Consider the following 24,639-nt stretch of genomic DNA (forward strand, 5'->3'; position numbering starts at 1 on the left):
ATCTTCCATTTCTAGATGAGAGACACGACATAGAAAAGTAGATATTGTTATTCATATGCGAGCTCACTCGCGTCTATTTGTCACTCTTGATTTTGACTGTGTATGGTGGCGGTAGTAGAAAAATGTCGTGTTTGGTCAGACAAGTCGCCAGTTAAAGAAATGACAGACGACGTGTCGCTGTTTATCTTGCTGAAAAAGAGCCCAGAGATAAATCCTTCGAAACTATTTCTGCACATACATCTTTCTATTTTCGTTGTTGTTCATTCACATCCCGTGAAAAATTACACCTTTTTTGCCCAAGGAGAATTATTTGCCTGTCTTACTGACTAGTTGTACTCATTTGTTCTAAGTGTGCTACCTTTATTGGATTGTATATATATATATATATATTCCACTTTCAAGATTGCTCGATTTGGACGCATCTGATTTATTCATCAAAATACATTATCCATATTCATAAACGATCAATATTAGAGAATCCTAGCTCATCCTTTCGATCCTTATTTAGAGAAACAAGAAACTAAAAAAGTGTCTCTTCAAAAAAAAAAAAGCAAATTGAATTAATTTTGAGAGAACTCGTTTTGTATTATAAACACACCGGAACAATAAACCAAGTTCAAAATCGTTAATCGGCTTTCCTTTGTCTAACTGAGCCGCGCCAGACTGTTAATTAAGGAGAGGGGATATGGCTGTTCGAGTTTTTTTTAGGTCGAAAACACTTTTACACCGTGTTAGAGCCTATTACCTGAAATGACGACTCTCTGCGTTTATACTAAAAATTGTCTTCGGACTGTTTCTTTCGACATTTGTCTTTTTTTCTTTAAAATATAATCTTACATAGAAATCAATTTTTTTTTACTTTATTTCGAATATTTTTCCACCCTTTTTAATCTGCTTCTAATGTAACAAAACCATATTTTTTGGTCAATTTTATGCCTACGGATTTAATACTCTGTTTACTCACTTTTGGAGTTGAATTTTAACTTCGATTTTACTCACAGGTTGCTTTTTTTAAATTCACAGAAAAAACGCTGGGTAAATTTTGTTGCGAGTAATTTTCACCAATGCTAATTTACATAAACGGTGGCGCCCTCAACTAGGATAAAATTTGTTGCAGGTAATTTTTATACCGATTTTAGGGTAAAAATTCTACTTTTTTTTCGTGTGTTCGCTTACAATTCAAAATATATTGCAACAAAAATGAGTCCAATTTATAAATTTTTATAATTCTCCCTTTGTATTTGTCAATAAAAAGATATTTATTTGCCCTAAGCCAATTGAAGAAAAATAATATATTTTCGGTTTGTATATAATAACTTGCATATATATATAGGCATTATATAGAATGGCCGGCATCATCATCTCGCGAGTTCGATTATGTGTGGGATAAATGCGCGCGATGAGAACATAAGAGAAAGAGAGGAAAAGAAGAAGAAGAAGAACGTAATCTGGTTGGTCCGTGTGTGTGGAAGACTTGCGAACGGGGAAAGGATGAAGGAAGGGCCGAGAGGGCCTCTCTTGGAGAGCCGCCATAATGCATGGTAAGAAGTGCGCACGGGGTCAAACGGGTCAAAGGAACGTCATGGCGGCTTCACGAGAGAGCCCGCATCGTCTCTTATGCACCTTCCTTTGCCTTCACCCTCACGGCAACTGTGTGTGCGCGCGAGGAGTATCGATGAAAAAAAAAAAAATTTCTTATCTTTGCAAAAGCGCTGTTATCCCGCGGCTTTGCCTTTTGTTCTCTAAAATTTTCCTCCCCAGACAAAAATTAATTTTTTTTTCTATATCTTATCCAAAAGATAAAAGTCGAAAAATAAATAAATTTTTTAAAATTTAAAACACAGAAAGTGTTGCAATTGTGGATACAGTTCTTGTAAAGTGATCTTCGCGACCACTTCCTGCCTTTGGGGCGACCTAACAGAGGGGATCCGATGACCATAGTTTGAGGTCGACGATGACTGACGTGGGAAACGATCGTTATACGACTTTTCTTCTTTTTTGCTTCTTTTATTTTTTACACACATACACATCCCCCGCAAATTTTAAATAATTTATTTCCTCCTTATCTCGAGTAAACCATTATTTATACTCGCGTCAGCTTTCGCAGAATCGTTGTCTGTGTGTGTATTTCATGTACAGAAATAAATTTTCTTGCTATATTAATAATTAAAACTATTCGGAATCCTAAATTAAATTTACATATAATTAATACTCGCTGGTGTATTATTTGAATAAGATCGATTTTTAATAAATAAATAATTCTTTTAATGGATTCCATTGTGCATTGTAGAAAGGCGAGTACGTATATATATGAGAATACAATGTCGTTTATGTTACAATGCATTATTATATGGTCCCAAGAAACGTGTTCGATACACATTCCTTCTGGTTAATATTTGCATCCAATTTTAGTGCCCTAAAACGGTAGGCTGAAAAAATTACTTTCCCTTTTTCTCTTCATGAAAAATAAGTCAAATGTGTCCATCAGGAGAATTAATATTGAGATTTACTATAAAGGAGCTATATATAAAAAATACACTGTAAAAAGAAGGTACTAAAATAGTACCGATTTGAGGTATCAAAATAGAACCAAATGACAATTTAGTATATACCCAAAGTCGGTATTAAATTAATACCTTTCGATTTACAGTGTAGTGTGAAAATAGAGAAATCAATTTATTATATCGACGACCTTCAAATATGTTGTTTGTCACCTGTTAAAAATGACATTACAGTGACAGATGAACTACTGATTTCTCTGTCGAACATGAGAACCGCCTTGTTAAGAGGGACGGGACTAGTAATGTAATTATTATCGAATGATTGCCCGATGTCATGTATTGGCAAACACAAATGCTGATCAACTATAAATAATTCTGTTTTTTCTTTTAATATTTTTACTTTACAAAAAAAATGTATTTTTTCTCTAATGCCGAACGTAATGAACAAAAAAATATTTTGTTATAATTAATTTTTAAAAAAACCTTTACATTACAAGAAAAAAAATTAATTTTCCGTTTTTATTTATAAGGGATATGTATATAATTTGTCAGGTGTTGTGATTACTGTTTTCTCGCACGTATCTCGCCTTTCGATCAATCATTTTAAATTATAAGTATTTGGGATCAGTGAACGTTGATTATTGTCCTGAATGAATATATATGAAATGATACGCGAGAGTGATCGCGCATCTGCGAGAGTAGAGATCTTACGTGTACTGCGTAGGTGGGCATATAGTATATATATATAGGAACAAGCAGCGAACAACGCGTTTATTCAAATACATTCAATTAATTTCCATAGTCCGATAACAATAGCTCCCTGGCGTGTATCTTTTTGCAAAGACAATCCCCCTTTTTGTTCTATATATATGTATATCTCAAAATATAATTACAAAATTTTCATTCCAGACATGCTATTGTCTCTCTATTTTTCGATTTTTTTCTTTTATATATATTCCTTATGCCGCGGCAATTATTTGACTTTGCCTTAATTTCTCCTAACCGAATTATGTTATTTAGAAAGTCTCAACAATAGTAGTTTCACACACGTTATTTCAAAAAAAAAAAAAAAAAAATCTAACAGAAGGGCATTTCTTAGAATGCTTTCTTGGCGATAATTTATTTGACAGGTTGATTTTTTTCGTCTTTCAGAGACAAATTTATACAGCATATGAAATCTAAAGGTGAACAAATATTTATCCACGCGGGGACATTACGATCAAAAGAAGTGTATTGTTATTATATATAATTCTGAAGAGAGAGAGGAGGGAATGACAAATCTTCCTGGTCTCATCGCGGGCAATTGAAATGCCGGCGTTTCGACGAGGGTGAATTTTACAAACACGTGTCCTATCCTAGCGTTTGATTCACCGTATATTTTGCTTTTACCGCGCGGAGATGAAATTCAATTATAAAGCCATACCTTCGTTTTACAACCTAGGCACGCGTGTGATTTACTGACAAACAGGACCACACGTGTGCATTTTTCTTTTCTACATTCTTTATATGTTTTGCAAATATTTTTATATATCTTAAAACATTTGGATATATCTCATCTCATCTGGATCTTCTAAAGTAATTTTATATTGAATAATTTTTAAATCGCCAATTTTTTTCAATTAAAAATGTTTTCAAAATTATAAAAGTATTTATTTCTTTTTTAAATGAGAGAGGAATAATTTTTTTCGAAGGGGTTTAAACAATGTTAGAGAGGGGAACAGCTGCTGTGTATAATACATTTTGTATACGAGCTAACAGGACAATTATCGTCATGATGCGTAATTAAATTCCTTTTACGATCCGTGAACAAATAATTGGTCAGTGCGGATTTCGAGGAATCATTGGCAAACTATGCAATGAGAATATATGGCGATGAGTGAAAAAAAAAGATATTTCGTAAGCTGTGAATGGCTGCGCCCTTGATACATATATGAGCAAAGGGTTGAGACGTGAGAAGAGGCCTAATTAATGGGGCGGCACCTATCGTCCTTTATGAATTCTTCGACTCCTCTTCATTATTTCACTCTAATCCTTTTTCTTTTCACTTTTCTACGCAAAAAAATTGTTTTCTAAAATAATAATAATAATAATTGTTCGCAAAATATTTTCAAATGCAGTCCTTGAGAAATTCGAAGGACACACAAACTTTCGAAACACTCTCGTGAAAAAAAAAAACCCCCGGCGGAGCCATGGATGAGATTCCGCGACGATGCCATAATGGGGGGGAACACGCGCGTTGAAAAACAACCCCGCGAAGAACTCGAACCCTTTATTTATCCTTCTAATTTAAAACGTCATTGGCTCGCGGCCCGCGGACGTTTTGGAATGCCATGCCACCGGGTTCCCATCATTTCACCGGGACGACAATAATTAATTTAACTTCTTGCTCTTACAATGGCTACTAATGATTTTCTTGTATATCATTCTACCTTAGACACACACCTGTACACTTGAACATTTTTTTTATAATAAAAATCTAAAATGAAAATATGAATTGATATAAAAGAATAAAATTTTGTAGGAAGATTCTTTCCAACTTTTATTATGGGAGAAAACCGAGAGAGACGATGATAATGATGATGAGCATCATAGAGAATAATAATCAAATATATATGTGAAGGACATTTAATTTTAGACGGCTTCTGGTCAAAATCACTATATTAAAAATAATCATTTATTTTATCTTGACTGCATGGTCATGATCAACCTGCAAGATGGCTTGGCCTACGACCCTAATCATCTTTGTTTTCCCTTTTATTGCCATTTTGCCGATATCAAAAGAGAAAATAGCATTGAAAGAGTCTTGTAAAATAGCCTGGTGCATATTGCGTTAACGAACCGAGCAAAGTGAGAATAAAGAAGGAACAAGTGGAGATTCATGAAAATAAGAAGAAAACGAAGAAGAAGAAGATAAAAAGAAAAAGAAGATTCAAAGCGAGAGAAAGAGAGAGACGAAAGATTCTTTCCAAAGGTGTGAATTTTGCCGACCTTCTCACACACCTTTTACTCTTTCAAGTGTATGAATGTGCATATATGAATACTGGCTATTAGTATATATATACCCTAAGGGAAGGAAAGTACTCGTTCCTCCTATGCCTTATGAAGATCCCCAGTTCCAAGTTGGCATCTCTCACGCCGCGCGAGTTCAACTCTTCTTATAAGATTGCACACGATTCCAGTGTGCGCGAATAGCGGTTATTCAAGATCATAAATAACATCGAAAATCACCAAATTATCGAATGCCCAGGGCGCCACACACATTCAATCCGATTGCTTTGCTTTATGAGTTGCACCGCGCGCAACCATTTTTTCAACCCCTTTCCGTTTATTCATATATTCGATGCATGCACGTTGATAATGTTTATTTTCAAAAATTTTAATTACATTCACAGAAAATTAAAAGGCATTAAAATAAGCTGCAACGCTTATTATTTTAATCCAATTTTGCTTATTTTAATCCATTTTGGTATTAAAATAAGCAAAATTGGATTAAATTAATAAGCGTTGCAGCTTATTTTAATGCCTTTTAATTTTCTGTGTTTCTTTAGATATATATGCTATTTCCCTTAGTAATAATTATTTTGCAAACAAAATTTTTCGTAACAATTGTTATAAATTTTTGAAGAAGTTAATAGCAACTGGAGTTGTGATTAAAAATCAACTCTAAAAATGAGTATAAACTATTCTGCCGTACGAAACAAAAACTTACACAGAAAAAAGCTGGTGTTATTTTTGTTGCGGGTAATTTTCTCCAATGCTAAAACCCATAAGATTTAACCCAGATTTATAGGGTAAAATTTGTTGCGGGTTTTTAACACCAATTCTGGTGTTACGACAAACTGAGTTTTTGTTTCGTAAGGCAGTTTTAAATCCGTTAGCATTTTCTCTTTCTGTTTCGAAAAGGTGCGCAATTTTTACAAAATCCCGTTTAGAGTTAAAATCTAACTTCCATTTTTAGTATTTTACTATTTCCAAATATTCAAATGATAATCAACATACCTTTAATTGTGCTCAGCTATGCTAGATCTCCTCCATGAAGAACCTCTCTGCAACAAACGCACCTTTTCCTCAACAAATCGCAGCATCTGTAAATTGAAAACAAAAATTAGTACAATCAAAATTCTAAAAAGCAGGCGCAGGGTTTCGTGGCCAATATTAATATATTACCGTTGCTAAGGAAAAAAACAGTCATTGAAACGGTTGCTATGGTTACGGTTGCTATAGTAACTGTTACCATGGAAACCATACGAGTATAAGACGGACGTACGGATGACGCGCCAAAGCGAAACTATAAGGCTTTCGGGCCTAGGCCACGAAACCCTAAAAACGTACAAATAAAAGTTTACAAAATCATTAAATGGCACTAATTCAGATATAAATCCCCATATATTCTCTAAATTTGAATCAGCGATAAGTATACCATTGGTACCAATCAGCTGAAAAATCAGTGAAATTCCACTAATTCATCAGTACATATAAGCTGATTAGAATCAGTGGTATACTTATAGCTGAGAATCAGCGAGATTCCGCTGATTCAAATTTAGAGAGTAGTACCTCTAAAATTTCCTCAATGTTAAAAAAAATTACTGCAAATTTAGATGCTCTGTGAAAATATAAATATCACCCTCAAAAGGAAACATATTTTTCTTGCTTCATTATAAAAATTTGCTGAGAACAAATTAAATCAAAGGGATCGTTATATATATATATAGTCTAAACACAATATCAAATTCAATTCTTATTTAACTCTGGGAAAAGAACAGCATATATTCTGGACCAGCTTGTGTGGTAAGGGGAAAGAAAAAAAAAAGACTTAGATGTGTGACGGTGATGACGTTAGGTGGTATGGGACCGCAGTGGCGACCGGCATGGCACCTTGTTTATTTTAATCGGCATTCACCAGCTTCGAGATTGTTTCGTCTCGCGCACACACGATGTTTAGCTGGCCGTTTAATCGCCGTTAACGAGTGGTTATCGTTCGCCAAGTGGAAACACGTTGGTGCTATCGAGGCGATTGACCGGAAGTGTTGATACTTGCGCGTTCACTTAAAATCAATTTCGATTTTTTTTTTTTTTTTTTTTTTTAAATTTACAGTAAACCTAAATGAGCGAAATTTCATCACTTAGATTAGAATTTGGTATTAGAAAGCAAGAGGACATATAGAATTTATATAGCTTATAAATTCTTCAGAGAAATAAAATTTTTATGTATATATATAAAAGAATGTGAACTTCAATGAAAAGTATCATATACATATGGTGTTAAATAGACCGTGAACTATACTTCCGTTTTTTTTTCGAGAAAAAAAATGTGATTTTTATCTGTCGCTATTTTACAACATGAGCATTAAATTGGAAAGTTCTTCTGAGAATATCCCATGTCTTTCGAAAATTCAACACACTCGAGAAATTTAAAACGGAAAATGCAATTTTGAGCGGAACGTCTTTTGAGGATATAAATATATGTGACTTTTCAAGATGAAAACAAGCGTGTCGGCACACCTCTAAAAACATGGCACGTTTGTTGTTCAGTGACTCTTTTTTTTTTTTTTTTCTTTTTTTTTATTTCGAAAAGATTTAGTTCAAACTAAGAATTGTCGCTTGAACATCGTGTTTGTTTACGATTATAGCTTCAGGGCGTCTATTGTAGTTCTCGGCAGGGCCGGAAGGCAGCAAAAGGGGCGCCAAGGCATAGGCTTCCGTTTCAGAATTCTTGGTGGTTATTCTTTGTCCCCCAACACCATTGGAAAAGGTCCTCCTCAAAGCTGGCTGCTGCCTACTGTATTAAATCACTACCTGTAGCCTCCAATAATACGCGATTAGCTACGGCAAAAACAACAGCGACACCATGAAACACCTAATCGTGTTGAAAAGCACCCTCTATTTTTCAAAAAAAAATAAATAAATATATTCTTACAGAATACGTTTGAAAATAACTAAAATTTAGTCTCACCTTCGTCATCCACACATCTTTATGCTCGTTTCTCATTTTCTGAACACCGCACTAATTTGAATTTATTCAATTATATTCTTTAATTTTTCTATTTTTCTTTATTACTTTCAGTTTGACTTAAAGAATTTTTATGGTACTAATAATAATCCAAATCTACAATAACTTTTTATATTAATTAATTACTCAGAACTATTGAAAAACTTTTCTTTTTCCAAAATTAATAATGGGGAAAACTGTTTTTGTACTAAAGTCGTATACTGAAAATTAGTATGGATTAATTTTTACTATTGGTACAAAAACTGTTTTCCCCATTTGGAAATAAAATTTTTTTTTGATATTATCTTAAAATTTGAATGATTCTACAAATTTCAATAATGGTATCAAATACTTATAATAACCCGAGTCGAAATTTTTCCCTCTTTTCACCCTCGATTTTCTCAGCCTCTTTTCAGTCTGAAATCATTATTTCCAAATCTGCATGTTTAGAGGTTGAAAAGAGGTCTTGGAATTTTTTCTTAATTTGAATTTTTCCAAGTTTTATTCCTCCTAAAAGTTTTATAGTATTACGACAAAGACCAATAAATATATCTTCAATAGGGTCAATAAATAATGTCCATAAGAAAAAAATCCAATTTTTAAATTTTTTTTGTTTTTTTAACCTCTTTTACGCCTCTCTAGTCATCTTTAAACCCTCCTTTCAGCCTCCAATATAGCAGATATTTCCACTTTTGCAAATTCGAGGTCGAAAAGAGGGTATGAAAGTGTTGGAGAGATTAAAAGGAGGTTTTTAGAGAACTTATAGAGAGTCTAAATTTCGACTCGGGAAATCAAATAAACAAGATGAAAAATTGTAAATATAATTTTGAATAACATTTTTCTGAGTATTATAAGAAAGAAAAATTTTGAAAATATTTCGATGCGTTAAAATGTGGGACTGAAGAAGGTATTTAAAAATCAAATGTAAAATCCCCAGTGGGTGCAACAGACTGGTATTTGTTGTGCGCGACTAATCAATCCGAACAAATATTTGGGGTTTCCATTTTCTGGAAAAAAGGTTTTTGGTCCAATCTGGAAAGAGATCGTTCTCCCTCTTTTTCTATTTACTCGAAATAAGTTGTATGACGGTTGAAAAAGGCATTGCCTTATACCTTCGGGGGGATACCATAAAAAATTGCACAGTTTGATAGTGGTCTTCCATTTCCTAGTTATATATAGAGTCACTTTTTCCCATCAACGAAAATTCTTTAAATTCCATGACGACTCATGTCCGAAGGACTTACGTTTTCATATATATATATATATATATATATATATATATATATTTAAAAATGAAGGATTCAAAAAGTTTTCCTTGAAAACAAGTTTTCTCTTGCAGGTGCGCTCAAACAAATGAGCCTTCTATCTTTTTCAAATATAGTCTCTCTAAACAGTGGCTCAACAAAATTCCTTAGTTTCAAAAAATTTATGATAAATATAGTTTTTTTTCACAATCGTTTCAGAGAAGGATCTGTTGTTTTAAAATAAACTTCGATTTAAGATGTTTTATCTTCTCTTATCACTTGTGAATGGGATTTGACAATATAAGTTTTGGTTTTCTTGTTTCCTTAATGGAACCCACGCACGGACAAATATGGATGAAAAGAAACGTAGTAGGTGAAGGTGCTATATTCATCATGATCACGTTAGGCTCTTAGAGAAGTTTTATAGCTGTCATAACCAGGTTGTTTATTACCTCAATAACACTCTTGGGCAAAACTCCCAATAGACCGATTCTATATTTATTTCCGATTCACTCTCTTCATTATAGACTCACTTAATTTTCGTGAGAATTTTTTTTTTTATATCGATCGGTAATTTAAAAACCATTTTTCTTTTTATATATGAGTCGAAAGACAAATGTTATGACACACGGTCGCTGGAGGTTGATAAATGTGAGTCTTTCAAAAATTGGTGTCTTGGAATATTCATTGAAATCTAAGAGATAAGAGAGACCCAGGAGAGAATATATATCGATGGGATATAAGGAATAAGAAAAAAGAAGAAATCAATAATCGAAGTTGGCTTTTCGAGAGTTCAGCTCCCTTTAAGGATATATGTATATGTCCTCTCTCTTTCTTCACAACAGAGAGAGAGGATGAGGAATCCTTTTTCATTCTGCCGTGAATTTCAGTTTTAGGGGTCGGGGATAGATGGTGAGCAAAGATAAGGAGCTACTTAACTTAACCCTTGCTTCGAGCTCGTGCTCTTCTCGAAGCAGATCCAACCAGGAGGACCTGTGAGACCGGAGGCCACACACCAAGAAAGACTAATAGCTGGGAAGATAACGCTCTTAAACACTTTGCCCAGCCAATACTTCTCTGCGCAACCTGCTGCGGCTCGATTAGCTCTCTTTTTCTCTCACGCTTTTTCTCTTACCAAGAGACTTATTATATTTTCATTCCCCTTTTATACGAATTTTCTTTTTATCCAACTTTCTTTTTCTAATTCTATTATTTGATTCATCAACGTGCTACCGATTCTCTTATATCTATTGTTGTCAATTCTATTCGGATTTAAAGATTATTGATATTGGGTAATAAAAACGCTTATTAGTGCGGATTATGAATCGGTATATGCATAATTTTTGCTAACGAAATATTGCCACGCGAAAGAAGCGGATATTATTTTTCCTGTAAACTCTCTGAGAAAGCGACATGACAGGTGCCAGGTACCCTTTGGGAACCTCTCTTGAATATAAACACTTATTTATACAATTTTATTCATGACTCACAAAACGCCATGCAGCAGCCGCATTTACGCCTCTTGTGAATATATACTTGAATTCTTCTCTCGTTGACCTTTGAAGGTGTATACATCTAAGCGTAACGGCAATTAATAACGGTATTGTTAAACGGATTTTAATAAATGTGCTATGTCAAGATTCGTAATGTGTCTCGTATGTCATGACAAATTTTTTTTTATTACATCTGGTAATAAAAATAGCGAAATTCTTTTTAAATAAAGAATTAAAAATCTAATTTGTTTCAGAATCTTTTTTTAAATATGAATAAAAAAAAAAAATACTCTCCCTGCAATATACGGTAGTAGTGTATAGTTTATGGTCAATGTGCTTGATGTAGTCAGGCTTCTTGTAACATGATCTTGACTCGCTATAATTAAAGTTCTCGATCACCGCTATCTCGTCCATCAGGAGAACCGTCAGTTTTCATCACCCCAACCCCTATTATATATTTTCTCCCCGCGAGATATAATTTTATTTTCTCTTTTTAATCCTCGAAATAAAATATAAATTCAATTTCACACTCTCGTTATATGTTGTAAAATAATGATAAAAATCGTGATAAATCCTCTTAATAGGATGCTTGTATCCATTCTAATACTCATAAAATTTAAAACGGACACGCGGCTTATATGAGGAGGATTGGGGATATAAAATTGTTTCAGATTCCATTCTTAATGAGTCTCTTAATTAACGTGTCGCGAGATCTATGCAATATTCCGGCGTTAATTGTCTTGTACACACACGATAGCAATAATAATTATTTTATACTTTTTCTCTCTTGGACCAAAATCAACTTTCATTTATACCAGTCACTATTGTTTTTTCAAAGTCATTGTATAATAAAAATCAATTATCATCATTGTTCTAACAATGAGAATGTAAATCCAAATCGATACATAATTTTTATCTCTGAATGATAATCTTAAAAGTAATTTGGATTTAAAAAAAAAAAAAAAGAAAGAAAAGAGTGTTAACATTTGATACACCCTCCCCAATTTTGGGTGTCGAATTACATGATTGGAAAGTAGACATGAATGTTGCATGTTTTATGGCTTTTTGAAAACTTGTTTTTTGTATATATAGTTTTGTATGTGCGTTATAAGATGCAGGAAGCGGAAAGAAGCCCCGTCTTGCAATGTCGGCACGAAGCGAACAATCTCTCTCTTTTACCCCTCTTCGTCTTTCCCCCTTTCCACCACTCCCTAAATCGTATCTCATCTTTAACGGTCCCTCGCCTCGAGTCGCATTCAATTAGCGCTAATTAGCATGGCTTCCTATATGTCGCGCTTGATTGATTTACCTGACATGCCGTCGCTCGAATCTGCGATTTTAAAAGCACATGGGAGAAACTTCTCGTGGGAGAAACGTGACTCTCGAGAAAGAAATGGTCTTGTGAGACGCGTGGCCTTAGAATCGCTATATGTTTCTAACGCGGTGTGTCTCGGGGCAATTACACGACTCAAAAGATAAATAGATAGCCGTCGACCCACGCCAAAAGCGGCGTTTCTGTCGCGCCGACTGCACCACACATATACACACACATATTCGGGTCCTTTCAACAATTTTTAAGACGCCTTTAAAAATCGACAAAAAATGGTAATAGTCATGTAAATTACATTAGGTTCTACTACTTGACACAAAAATATTACCTTCCTTCTTCATTCTCATTGTATTTTATTATTCGACACTCTTCAAAATTTACATTAAACACCTTTAAAAACATAACTGGTTTTTCTTATCATACCTTCCGTATTTTTTTTTTTATATTATTGCTCGGGGGGTTGATTTATTATATGAAATATCAAGATTTGTTCTCTTGCGATGATTTACAGTGGAATTAATGAGCGATTATTCCAAGCAATTAATTAGTATCCGGCGTCAATTACCTGTACACAGTGCGCTCATGCGCGACTGGCGCAAAACTCTCCCGACAGTAACTGCCCCGCGGGGCGGCTTGACATCTTAATTGCTCAAGGCAATCGCATTTGCTGAGAGTGGTAGCAAGTAATGCAAGTGGGCAGCTACCGTAACGAGGTGATTTTTCCACCAACACCCACGAAAGAAACGATTCACTTATTATTATATTCTGATTTTAATCTTGATTTATTTCTTAAAAATCAAAATTATTATTTTAAAACAAAAAAGAACCGAAGGACACGATTTTCAATTTACATTTTAATTCCTTAAACTCTCGCAACGAGATAAAAAAAAGGAATCGATAATTATTCACTATATGGAAGCAAGAAAAGCAATCAGGTATAGATTGAAATTGTTGAGTATCAGCATCTTTTTATACTCGAACATCGAAAATCGTTTTCGGCGTGGCGATCGGCTTAATCCTTATCGAATCGACACTTTAAGACGTTGGTACACGAGTGACGCATTCGTGCATGAGTACTCAAGGCATAATTCTATCTTTCTTGCTCGACCGCCTCAAATAAACAGCGATTAAATCCTTGTTAAGTCCAAGCACACCGACATCGCATTCCTGATGTTACGCCCGTGAGATTTAAGATTCATTCTTTTACTCCAGTGCGTGTAAGAGAGAAAAATAGAATATTACGAAAACCCTCAAGAAGAGAAAGAGAGATACCCCATACATATATATATATAGGTATATATCTAATCTGTCCACTTTGGGTCTCGCGGGTAGCCGTGTTTTGCCCAGGGATCGTGTTAAGGGGATTTACATTCATTTCGAACCTAATAACCCGATCCCTGATCTTCACTGCGATTTCGAACACGATATGGATATATTCTCTCTATATATATAGTCTCTCACACCTTTTTTTTCCAAAACTGATCTGCCGACTTCAACGTCTGCCAAAATTTTACAGATTAGCAGTTATTTAATTAGCATATAATTTGTTTTCATTTGTCCTTTTCAAAATCCGAAACTTTCGAAATATACACTAAAAGAAGGTATACTAAAACAGTACCGATTTTACCAAAATAGAACCAAATAACAATTTTGTATACCTAAAGTCGATATTAAATTAATACCTTTCGTTTTACAATAGAGTCCATTTCAAAAATCAATTCTTTCTTCTTTAATAAAAAACAATAATTTTGATTGTCGTCAGGTATATGAATGAAATGTGAGAAGGAAAAAGCAGACAAGAGGCGTGCTGCAAACATGGACCAAATAGAATTATTAATCACTGCATAAAGTAGTGCGTGGGAAGTTGAAGAAAATTTATGATATATAGAATCTTGGCGGGATCTTTCTGGATTCAAATCGGCAGATCCGATTTTTGTCGCTATTATAAAAGAAACATGTTATCTCTGAATATAAATTCTTTTTTTTTTAAAAAAAGCATTATTATTTTCTCCAGAAAAGAAAACACGAACCATGAAGTTTGCCGGTATATATACTAATCCCTGGCATTTTCTTTCAAATAACTAATCTGTTTTGAAGAACACAGAAAAAATGTTTTTGTTGAATATACTATCTTTTACAAGAAAAATACTTCATTAGAAGAAAATCTTTTTTTTTCTTGACCCAATCTAAAAGATAAGATTCTCTTTTTTTTGCGAAGCATGACAACGGAGGTGTGTTACATTTTGAGTCTGGGTGCATCCAAGTGTTGCTGATCGGCTTTGACCGTGCGTCATCACCCGTACATTTCGAAGCTCATCTCTCTCTCTCTTTCTCGTGGTCTCGTTGACGACGCGACGGGAGTGACGTGCCCAGGGGGCAAAACAACACGCTCGGGGGCCTCCGATAATCCGTTCCCACAGACAAAAGAGATTCGTGGCCCGTCGCGTCCAATCTTCTTCTTCTTCTTCGTCGTCGTCGTCTTCGATGCAGGTAATAAGGATGTAACTTGAGCTTTCCAAACATCCTCTCGATCGCCTACTACCTCAAACGAATCCTGATCAGGCTCGCGATCAATTTTCCTCGAAATCGCACCTTTTTTTTTTTTAAAAAAAAAAAGTATATAATTCTTGATCCAACAAATCATTTGTTTGAGTTCCAAAAGGACTTTGACTTTGGACCGAGGAAAGAAGCTGAGAAATATTAATGCAGTTTATTTTAAAGAGTGGCGAGAACATAAGATGAAAATGGATAGTAAATGAAAGACAAGGAAGGAGGAACGAAGCGTGAGATAGGTCATCCGGTACTTGGATCGCATCTTACCAAGCCGGACCTCATGAGAGCTCCACAAACACTCAAAAGTCTCGCTTGATTCTCTTTAAAAACCACTGGTGCCATTGTTGCCACGTCATCTCAGTTGTCTTGTGAATATATCATCGATCTCAATGTGGGTTTTCTGACACCGGAAGTTCTTGTACGGCTTCAGGTTTTATATATATATAAAAAAGATGAAATTTAAAACAAATGATTAATTAGAAGGAAGAAAAGTGGAAGAATGACTTCCTGCTTTTAATCAGCTGATCGCAGTAGGGCGGATCGTTCAAAAGAGAGAGAGACCAGAGTGAATGGTGCCAAAGAACGAAAAGAAGATCTGGTACTGGGCCAGTGAAGATCAGAGGAGATGAGAACCAGGTGGGAGGGAGTCGAAAGGTCGAAAGAAGAACCAAGTGGAAGGTTAGACCCTGAGAGAGAGAGAGATAGAGAGAGGGAGGGAAGAAGCAAGGACGAAGGAGGGAGGAACCAGAAGAGAGCCAAGGTGGCGGGGGCGGGGCTGGATACTGGAATGGAGCCAGGCAACCAGCATTGCTTCTCCATCTTCCTTTATCTCGTGGGTCCTCGAACCCAACCCCCTTCAACTGGCCCTCCTTCTGCACATTATAGTCTTTTTTTTCCACTCGTGCCTTCTTCCCTTTCTTCGCCTTTTCATAGACATACTCTTCACACCACACGTGATATATATACAAAGATAGCTACCACAATAAGAATTCCACTTAGATCTACATTTCATGTGAAACTCAATAACATAAATAATTTAATAAATTTTCACAAGTTAATTGTTATTTTTGGTTTATTATTTTCATATTAAAAAAAAAGAATAAGAATGTCTGTTCCCACAGTAAAATAAAAAATACTTGTTATACGTTATGGCCTTACAACACCCTTTAAAGTCAGTTCGCGGTGAATTATTATCCTCCACCGATCTAACCATTCTCCCCGCGTGCGCGCACAATATATAACTAAGTCTCCAAAAGCTATAAGGAATATAATGAAGCAGAAATTTATGGGTTTTATGCATGATAATCTCGCGAGATGTATATAAACGCTGAATCAATTTAACGAGACTAGCGCGAAACTTTATTACAGTTATATGGACCTCTGCTCTCGTGTGTGCAAAATCTCTAAAATCACTCGAGATATTTAATATGGTTTCAAATTACCATACAAATTTTAATTCGGAAAAAATTTGTTTAGGATAAAAATGTAAAAATCTTGAATGAAAAATTAATTCAGTTCGATTCAATTAATAGGATATTATCAAACAAATCCCGAGTCGAAATTTTTCCCTCTTTTCACCTTCGATTTTCTCAGCCTCTTTTCAGCCTGAAATCATATGCGCTTATTTCCAAATCTGCATGTTTAGAGGTTGAAAAGAGGTTTTGGAATTTTTTCTTAATTTTAATTTTGACTCGGGATATTTACCGAATTTTTGAAAACCAAATAGTAATTGGTATATTTGAAACAATAATTTCGAAATAAATAGCTAATGGAGCAAAGAAGAAAAAACCCATTTGAATATTTGAGACAAATATTTATTTGATAAATAGTAGTGATGATTTGAATCATAAATTTTTTTCCAGTGCGTGAATAAAGAAATTAACCGAAACAAGTGTTGTCATTTGAAATAAATTTCTGCATAGTCATGTGTCAAAACGTGAATGACATACAGTCAATGAGAGAATTTGTAGGTACTAAAGGGATTATTCTCCTGAGTATTTAAGTATTTATTTGAATGGTGATCTCATTCAGTTGCGAAAATATCTCTTGAGACCGATTAATCTTTACAAGAGTCGCTCATTCACAGTTATACTTCCTGTCTATGAATGAAATTTTCCCAAGAAAAAGTCGAAATAAAATTAACCAAATCAAAAAATTAAATTTGTTAATACACAACTGACATTCTCTTAAAACGAACAGAAAAATCAATTTGGAGAATTTGTGATTATTGTGGGAATGAAGAGAAAAGAAGAGGGAGTAGTCAATGTGGTTAATGTTAAAAAAGTTAAGATCGCTTGAAGGAATCCAATGTGAGCTGGGGGCCAAATGAACACTCGATGGGGCGTCCTGTTCGCTCAGCGGGATATCCGCGAGCCCCTCCCAAAAACTTTACATGTATTTACAAACATTTTGGCAGAGAGTCGCGTTCGCGTGAGAAAGGGGAAGGAGCAAAACGAAGAAGCACATACTAAAAAAAGAAAAAAAAAAAAACAGAAAAAGAAAGAAGGAGAAAAAAAAGAAAGAGGCGGTCAAGCAAAGGCCAAGAATCTCCGTCGGCCCTTATGAAAATCCATTTCGAGTGAAAAATGGCCAAGCTTGTAATCCATTAGGGAAAAAAAGGTACATATATCCTCGATGGTGGCCTACTACCGTGCGCGAGAACATCCCTTTTCTCTTTCACTAAAAAGATATACCCCAGGAAGCAGGAATCACCGACTTTTTGACTTGAAACGAAAAATGCCGCTCTATTTATTACTAAACGATCCTCTCATTTCGGTCATCTCATAACCTTTGACTCTAATTTTAAATCCGAAAACTTCGTTATAATTTTATACTTTCCTAGATATTTCGTTCTCAAATTTATTAATTTGTATTTTTTGAAGCAAAATTCACGCCCCAAAGTTATAATCCGGTTTGTACAAATTCGGTCAAAGGATCACTCTCGAGGGAATATAGGGTTAACATTGAAAATCGAACCGGTATAGAGTGTCGCGCTGAATGTACGTGTCACTGTAAAGCTAATTGTTACCTGTCGAGTGTAACCCATTCACAAGGAAATCCTTGCCCTTGGGACGTTATGTACCGCGCGATTCACATATTCGCGTATAAGAAATTCTCGAATTATTTTTTTTTTACATATGTGTGGCGCGTATAACTTGAACGAGCAGACGGCTATCCGTTTCCCTTAGGAGGTTATTCGAGTCTGGATAAAAGGAAAGACCGGTCGAATGCTTGTCCTGGCAGTCAATAGGACCTAATTGCTTTTACACAAACCATCCTTTTGGACGTGAGGAACAAATCGCCGCCGCGCGGCCGCTTTTACACCGTTGCGCGTCCATCTCTTTTCTCCCATTCAAAATTTCAAAGAACCAAAAAGAAAAGAAAAAATATATTTATACAAAACAACTTCCCATGTCAGAGAAAGCCAATTCACTTTTTAAGTATATTTACAAACAGCTGTTAACTATGTTTTCAGACAATTCAAATCGTTATAAAAAAATTTTCTTTCTATTCTCATCACACGCGTGAGAATAACGAATCTGATTAGCGCAAAATTTTAAATATTTGTATATTTTTTTTGTGTTTTACGTTTTAAAAAATTTGTTTATAAAAAAGTTTTTTCAATGCTCGAAGAATCATATATTGATTCTATGAAACGAGGGTTTATAATATGAATATAATAGAATTTTCGGTTAAGCTTTGCGATTCGTGAAATTCATACAGGCATAAAAAAATTGCCTTTTTTCGCATCCACGAGCAATCAATTTTTTTTTAAAAAAAAAGTTACAAAACATTTGTCTGCGTATTCATAAGGGTAAAAAAGCATTTTGAAACACGATTATCCTTTAGAGAGTTAGAAAATGAAACTCAAGTCTAGCAATAACTTTTGTGAATGAAAGCCACAATATATACATAATATGCTACGCTGCACTAGAGAGGAAGCAGAAGAAACTCAAGGGGTTTCACTCTCGTGCCCTCGATACATTGCATCGCATTCCAGATTAGACAAGGTTTCATATGCAAGTTTTGTTCAATGGTGTAGGAATGCAGGGAAATTTAAATTATAAAAAATATTTTCAATTTAATAAGTATTTGTAGAAACAAATTAATTCATAAAAGATTTTTAATTAAAATAAATAATTAACATTTTTTGTGTTTTCTTTATAAAAAAGTTTATAGTTTTTAGGACAGATTTTTTTTTTATTTAGAATAATAATAGTGCATTGAACTTTGGTGCGCCAGGTTAAGGTGTTCGATCCCCGACAGAGTTAGAAATTTTGAACGATAATTTTAACTTTGGTACACAGTAAAAAAAAAATCTTGTTTCAAGTGTCTGAAACTAAACTCAGCTTCAATTTAAAAAAAAATTAAATTCCTGATGAACATTCGTTCGTTTTAAAATTGCAACTGAACTCTCTAAATCTGAATTAGTAAAAATGTTTACTACTTCGAATTAGTGACTCACTTTTTGCTTCTGAATTAGTAAAATTTTACTAACAATAGTAAAATTTAACTAAGTCAGAAGCAAAAAGTGAGTCACTAATTCAAATTAGTAAACATTTTCACTAATTCAGAATTAGAGAGAAAATAAGACACTTTTCTTTCTTTAATATAATAATTAAAAAAATTTAATATGTAATTTATATAAGGGACAAGATATGGAAAAATTGGACTCCTACGCCTATGATTTTTGTGAGCTCTAAAGCTCTTTTTTTCGAGTCAAAAAGCCTATGAAAATGTGTATTGCTAGCTTGACTATACATCTCTTTAATTCGGTCATCATTCTCGCATATGTTCAATATGGAGACTATTCTAATACAATCTCACACTATACAGGTAGCAACGAAAGAAGGAAAAATATTAGTCGATCGCCGTGACCGGATCCTCGACGCTTGTATATTTATACTCTTGTTTGCCCCTTGATTCGCCACGGACTCACCTTTAAAAGTCTGTCGGTTCGCCTGTCACACCGGTCAAAACACGCATTTACTTTCCACCGGCTGTCTTTTACCTGTTGGACCACCCTCTGGTTTCGCTTTCCTCCCTTGGATTTCAATATACATATATATATATTCTTTTCTACTATATATATATATACATATATTTGAGGTCAAATTATGTAACTGTGTTCAACTTCTCAAGCGAAACCATTATTTTTCTTTAAGTAGACGTACCAAATTAAGGTTTAAAAACCTTCAAAAAAAAAATTATTTTTATTATTATTATTAATGACGTTTGAATGATTATTATAATTTTTTTTTTTTACTTTGTAAATCAACCGAAAAATACTATTTTCAAAAACGCAGAAAATGCTTTTGTGAAAAAAAAATTAAGATTTTTGAAAATATTTTATTTTATGTTCAATTGAAGAAAAAAAAATTTTAAACAAGGGCCAAATATTTCTTTTTTTGTAAACCGCGCGCTTGTGAAAAATTTCCCTGGAATTGACAAATGAAAACTCTGAAAATTTCTTTTGGAATATAATTTTTTAAGAAAATTTTATTATATGGAAAAAAAATTTATTTGCTGCAAGTATATAATCATCAGTTACTTGACTGCTATTATCAAATAAATATTTTCTTGAACCAAATAAAAATTATTTGATACAAATACTATTTTGAACAAAATTTTTAGGTTATGTCATACCTATGTGAATTAAACAATAAAAGTTTTATTCTCGGTAACTTTTTCACGTGAGACCTATTAAAATAAATATACCTAAACCTGAATAGTTTTCTACTAATGAAAGAATGCGTATATTTGTTTACCAATTGAGTAACAGTTTTGACTAATTTTTAGTATAAAAAACAGCTACTAATTGCTACACTGAAAAAAGGGTTTGGTATTGACAACCAAACGTTTGGTTGGTATTTAAGCAACCAAATTTTTTTGTTGAATCAACCAAAATTTTGGTTGTCCCAATCTTTAGTTCAACAAAAATCCTTTTTTTCTAATTTTGCTTGTGTCAAACAAATTTTGATCGAGACAATTAAAATTTTGTTGATTCAACAAAAAATTTTTGGTATAAATACCAACCAAACGTTTGGTTGTCAATACCAAACCCTTTTTTCAGTGTAGTAGAAAACTATACTAATTCATGGAGTAAGTCGTATATTTTACTATTTCAAATTAGTAAGCCGATTTACTCCCATGAATTAGTAGTTTTCTACCTAGCAATTTTTTTTACTAAAAATTAGTCAATTAGTAAACAAATACGCACTCTTTTATTAGTAGAAAATAACTAATTCAGATTTAGAGAGTAAAAACAAAATAAAAAAAGGAAAATAAATGTTAATGGAGAATTTTTGTAATTTTTTTTCCAGAGGTGCAAAGAGAAGCTGAACACATTAGCAATATCAGTGATGAACCAGTGGCCGGGAGTAAAATTGCGTGTAACAGAGGGTTGGGACGAAGAGGACAAACATGCAACGGACTCTCTTCATTACGAAGGACGAGCAGTCGACGTTACCACCAGTGATCGTGATCGTTCCAAATACGGAATGTTGGCAAGGCTGGCTGTGGAAGCTGGATTCGATTGGGTATACTATGAATCCAGATCACACATCCACTGTTCTGTTAAATCTGGTAAGTTATCTTTGATATTTTATATACAATTTCGAAAATATTTTTTAAAAAAACCCGCAATTATTTTTCTAATTTCATATATTGTATAAAAAATCGAAAAAAAATTACCATGTAAATAATTTTAACGCGCCTATAACAATATTATATAATTGACCTATTGGAACGCAAAAAAAAAAAAGATAAGCGCACACCTCAAGGATAAAATTGTAAAATTTATATATGAATAATCGTGTTGCTATACTTGTTTTCGTGAAAATTCCAGTTCGTAAAAAATAATCGTAAACTCTTAACGAGCGAAATCACGGCGAAATGGCAAAGAATCTTGCGGGTAAAGATCCCTCTGCCGTGAGAAACTTAAAGGTGTGTGCTTTTATATTATACGATTCTGTATGCTGAAAATAGAAAGGAGGGTTCATATGTATATAAGAATGCGATAAAAGACCCTCCCCGCGCTTGCTTTTGGAAAGAGAATGGCCTTTTTGAGTTAAGAAGTTGTTTGATTTAAGTGAAAAAAACGGAGGAAGCCATGATCGAAATTGGTTACATTATGAAAGCGGAGACTCAAGAACATTTTTTATTCTTAAATTTTTTTCATCACAAAATAAATCTCATTTATATAAAAGAAGCTAATAACATCGAAATGAATATTGGAATAGTTTTAAAAACAAAAAATTTACTTTTCAAAATTTTGTTATAAAAAAAAAAAATGATTGTAAAAGTTCGTCAGTAAGAATAATAAAATAAATGATCAATAAAAATTTAATTGCAGATGTTTCTTTATGAATAATTATATATAATTTCTTTAAGCGTTTTAAAACTTGTTAGAAAATTAAATTGACGATATACTTTACCGAATAATTATCACTTATGTAAAATTAAATTGGTCATACTTTTCTATATATCACTTATGTAAAATTAAATTATCCTCATATCTTTTATGATTATCACATTAAAATTTTTCTTAAAAAATGAATCAATCGTTATATATAAAAAAAAAAAAAATTGTAAACAATTCAAAATTTATCAGAAAATCGATAATCTTAATTACTCATTAAAAATGAAGGTTAATAGAAAATATTTATGACGTCAAATCTTCAAATATCATTTCCAAATAATCTTTTATCGTTTTCAATAAATCAATATGGAAATAAAATCCATTGATAAATATTATTTAATCACAAAATCGTGAGCACTTGAATATAATCGTATAAAATGTACAACAAATTGTTGTAAAATGATTTAATTATTTTATTTGATAAAAATTTATTGGTATAATTTTTGATTTGTTATTTTTAAATTCTTATATTAAAAGTAGATTTAAAAATGATTACGATTTCATCGGTATAAAAAAAAAAAATTTTGTCTTTATATACTTAAGAAATGAGTAAATAATTGATAAAATGCACGATTAATTGATTAGATTTCAAGTACCTAACAAGAAAAATTATTGCAAAATTATCTTCAAATCCATAACTAGTAATCACATAATCTTTAAATAAAACAATTTCCCCTTAAAAATGTTTTGTGTTTTCAAATCAGTAAAAATTTTAAATTTCATTTCAAATTGAATTGGGATTTAAAATTATATACTTTTTCTCTGGTTTCGCAATTGTTCAATGTGTAGCGCTACTTTCTAGAACATAATTATAAAATAAAAGCTCCCTTTTTTACCGACATTGAAGTACATATATCATACTTTGATACTATAGATTTTGCTAAACAATTGATTTCTTTCTAACTTTTAGAAACGAGTTTTATTTTTTAAAGATCATTTATTTCATTAGATGTCTCTGTCTGTGCAAAAATTCTTTTTTAATTATATGACACTGGAGTTACCAACGTTGATTCGACGAAAATAATTTTTTTTTTTTTTCCCTAAGATTAAATATTTCCTCGCTTTGGTTAAGGATTTTAACTGTTTGAGAATGTATGTGAGACAAAAATAAAGAAGTTTCAATAAAAAAAAATAAAAAAATTGCTTCTTCACGGTGCACCAGAAGGTGATTTAAATAAAAATGAATTGGCACTGAAAAATTCTTTTTGACTATGTTTCTTAGATGAATAAAAAACATTTCTTAATAGTTTTTAAAATCAGTTTACGTGCCCGATTTAAAAAAAATTTAGTTTTTATATAAAAAACAGTAATTTTATGGGGAAACAGAATTTCCTAAATCCGAAAGATTATGCGAATCCATATACAAAAACACGAATGGAAAACGAAAAGTAATATAATGACAGGTTCATTACCTCCTGCCGCCGTCAGATGGCAGCAGCATGCAGGGCGCACAAAGTCGCAACTGTTATTAAATTACTTTTCTACTTTTTGTTTTGCAACTTTTTTTTCTATGGATTCGTACCGTCTTTTGGATTTAGGAAATTTATCAGATGAGGATTTTGGCTGATTTTGTTAAAAGTGTTCGTGTTTCGAGAAAAAAGTATTTTAAAATAAATACTATTTTTTTATTTAAACCTCCTTCTGGCGCACCGTGTCTTGGCCTTTAAACTAATCTGAAAACGAAAAATTCGTTCATTGATTCGTCGAATCAACGTTGGTATAACTTATTTTTAATTTGCGCTTTGTTCTCTTTTCATTCATATTTTTTTTAGATCACGTCAATTTCTATGATTTTTGTTCTTGTATATGCGTGCACACAATCAACGCGGACCATGTTCATTTTGGACCCAGCGTCTCCGATTTCAAAATAAATGCCAATATAAATCGAGGCTTGGCCCTGTCGGCTCGAATTAAAATTGAGCGCCACATTAGCGCGAAATTGATACGATCCAATGGGCATCATTCACAAATGTGCTTGACGGGTGCGATACACGCGTCAATTTTAACACGTGTGTGACCAATTTTTATTCGCGCCGTATTTTGGATTTTTATTTTTTTCACGCTTCATAATTCAAAAAAAAAAAAAAAAAGTAGAATTTTGCAATTTAA

General features: G+C 33.2%; 1 protein-coding gene and 1 long non-coding RNA gene across 2 annotated transcripts in view; one reads left to right on the top strand and one right to left on the bottom strand.

The window, feature by feature from the left end:
- Positions 1-24,639, bottom strand: part of LOC127287849 (uncharacterized) — a 106,579-nt gene that overhangs the window by 74,248 nt on the left and 7,692 nt on the right. Inside the window, exon 2 of the long non-coding RNA XR_007843941.1 lies at positions 6,501-6,586. This is a non-coding gene — a long non-coding RNA (uncharacterized LOC127287849). The remainder of the gene's footprint in view (positions 1-6,500; positions 6,587-24,639) is intronic.
- LOC127287803 (sonic hedgehog protein) overlaps positions 1-24,639 on the top strand; it is a 34,855-nt gene that overhangs the window by 8,309 nt on the left and 1,907 nt on the right. Inside the window, exon 2 of the mRNA XM_051314935.1 lies at positions 21,434-21,695. Within this exon, the coding sequence (XP_051170892.1) occupies positions 21,434-21,695 (262 nt within the window). The remainder of the gene's footprint in view (positions 1-21,433; positions 21,696-24,639) is intronic.

The sequence above is a fragment of the Leptopilina boulardi genome, unplaced genomic scaffold, assembly GCF_019393585.1.
Source record: "Leptopilina boulardi isolate dan_hultmark-lab unplaced genomic scaffold, ZJU_Lbou_2.1 LbouV2_123, whole genome shotgun sequence".
NCBI classification, from domain to species: Eukaryota; Metazoa; Arthropoda; class Insecta; order Hymenoptera; family Figitidae; genus Leptopilina; species Leptopilina boulardi.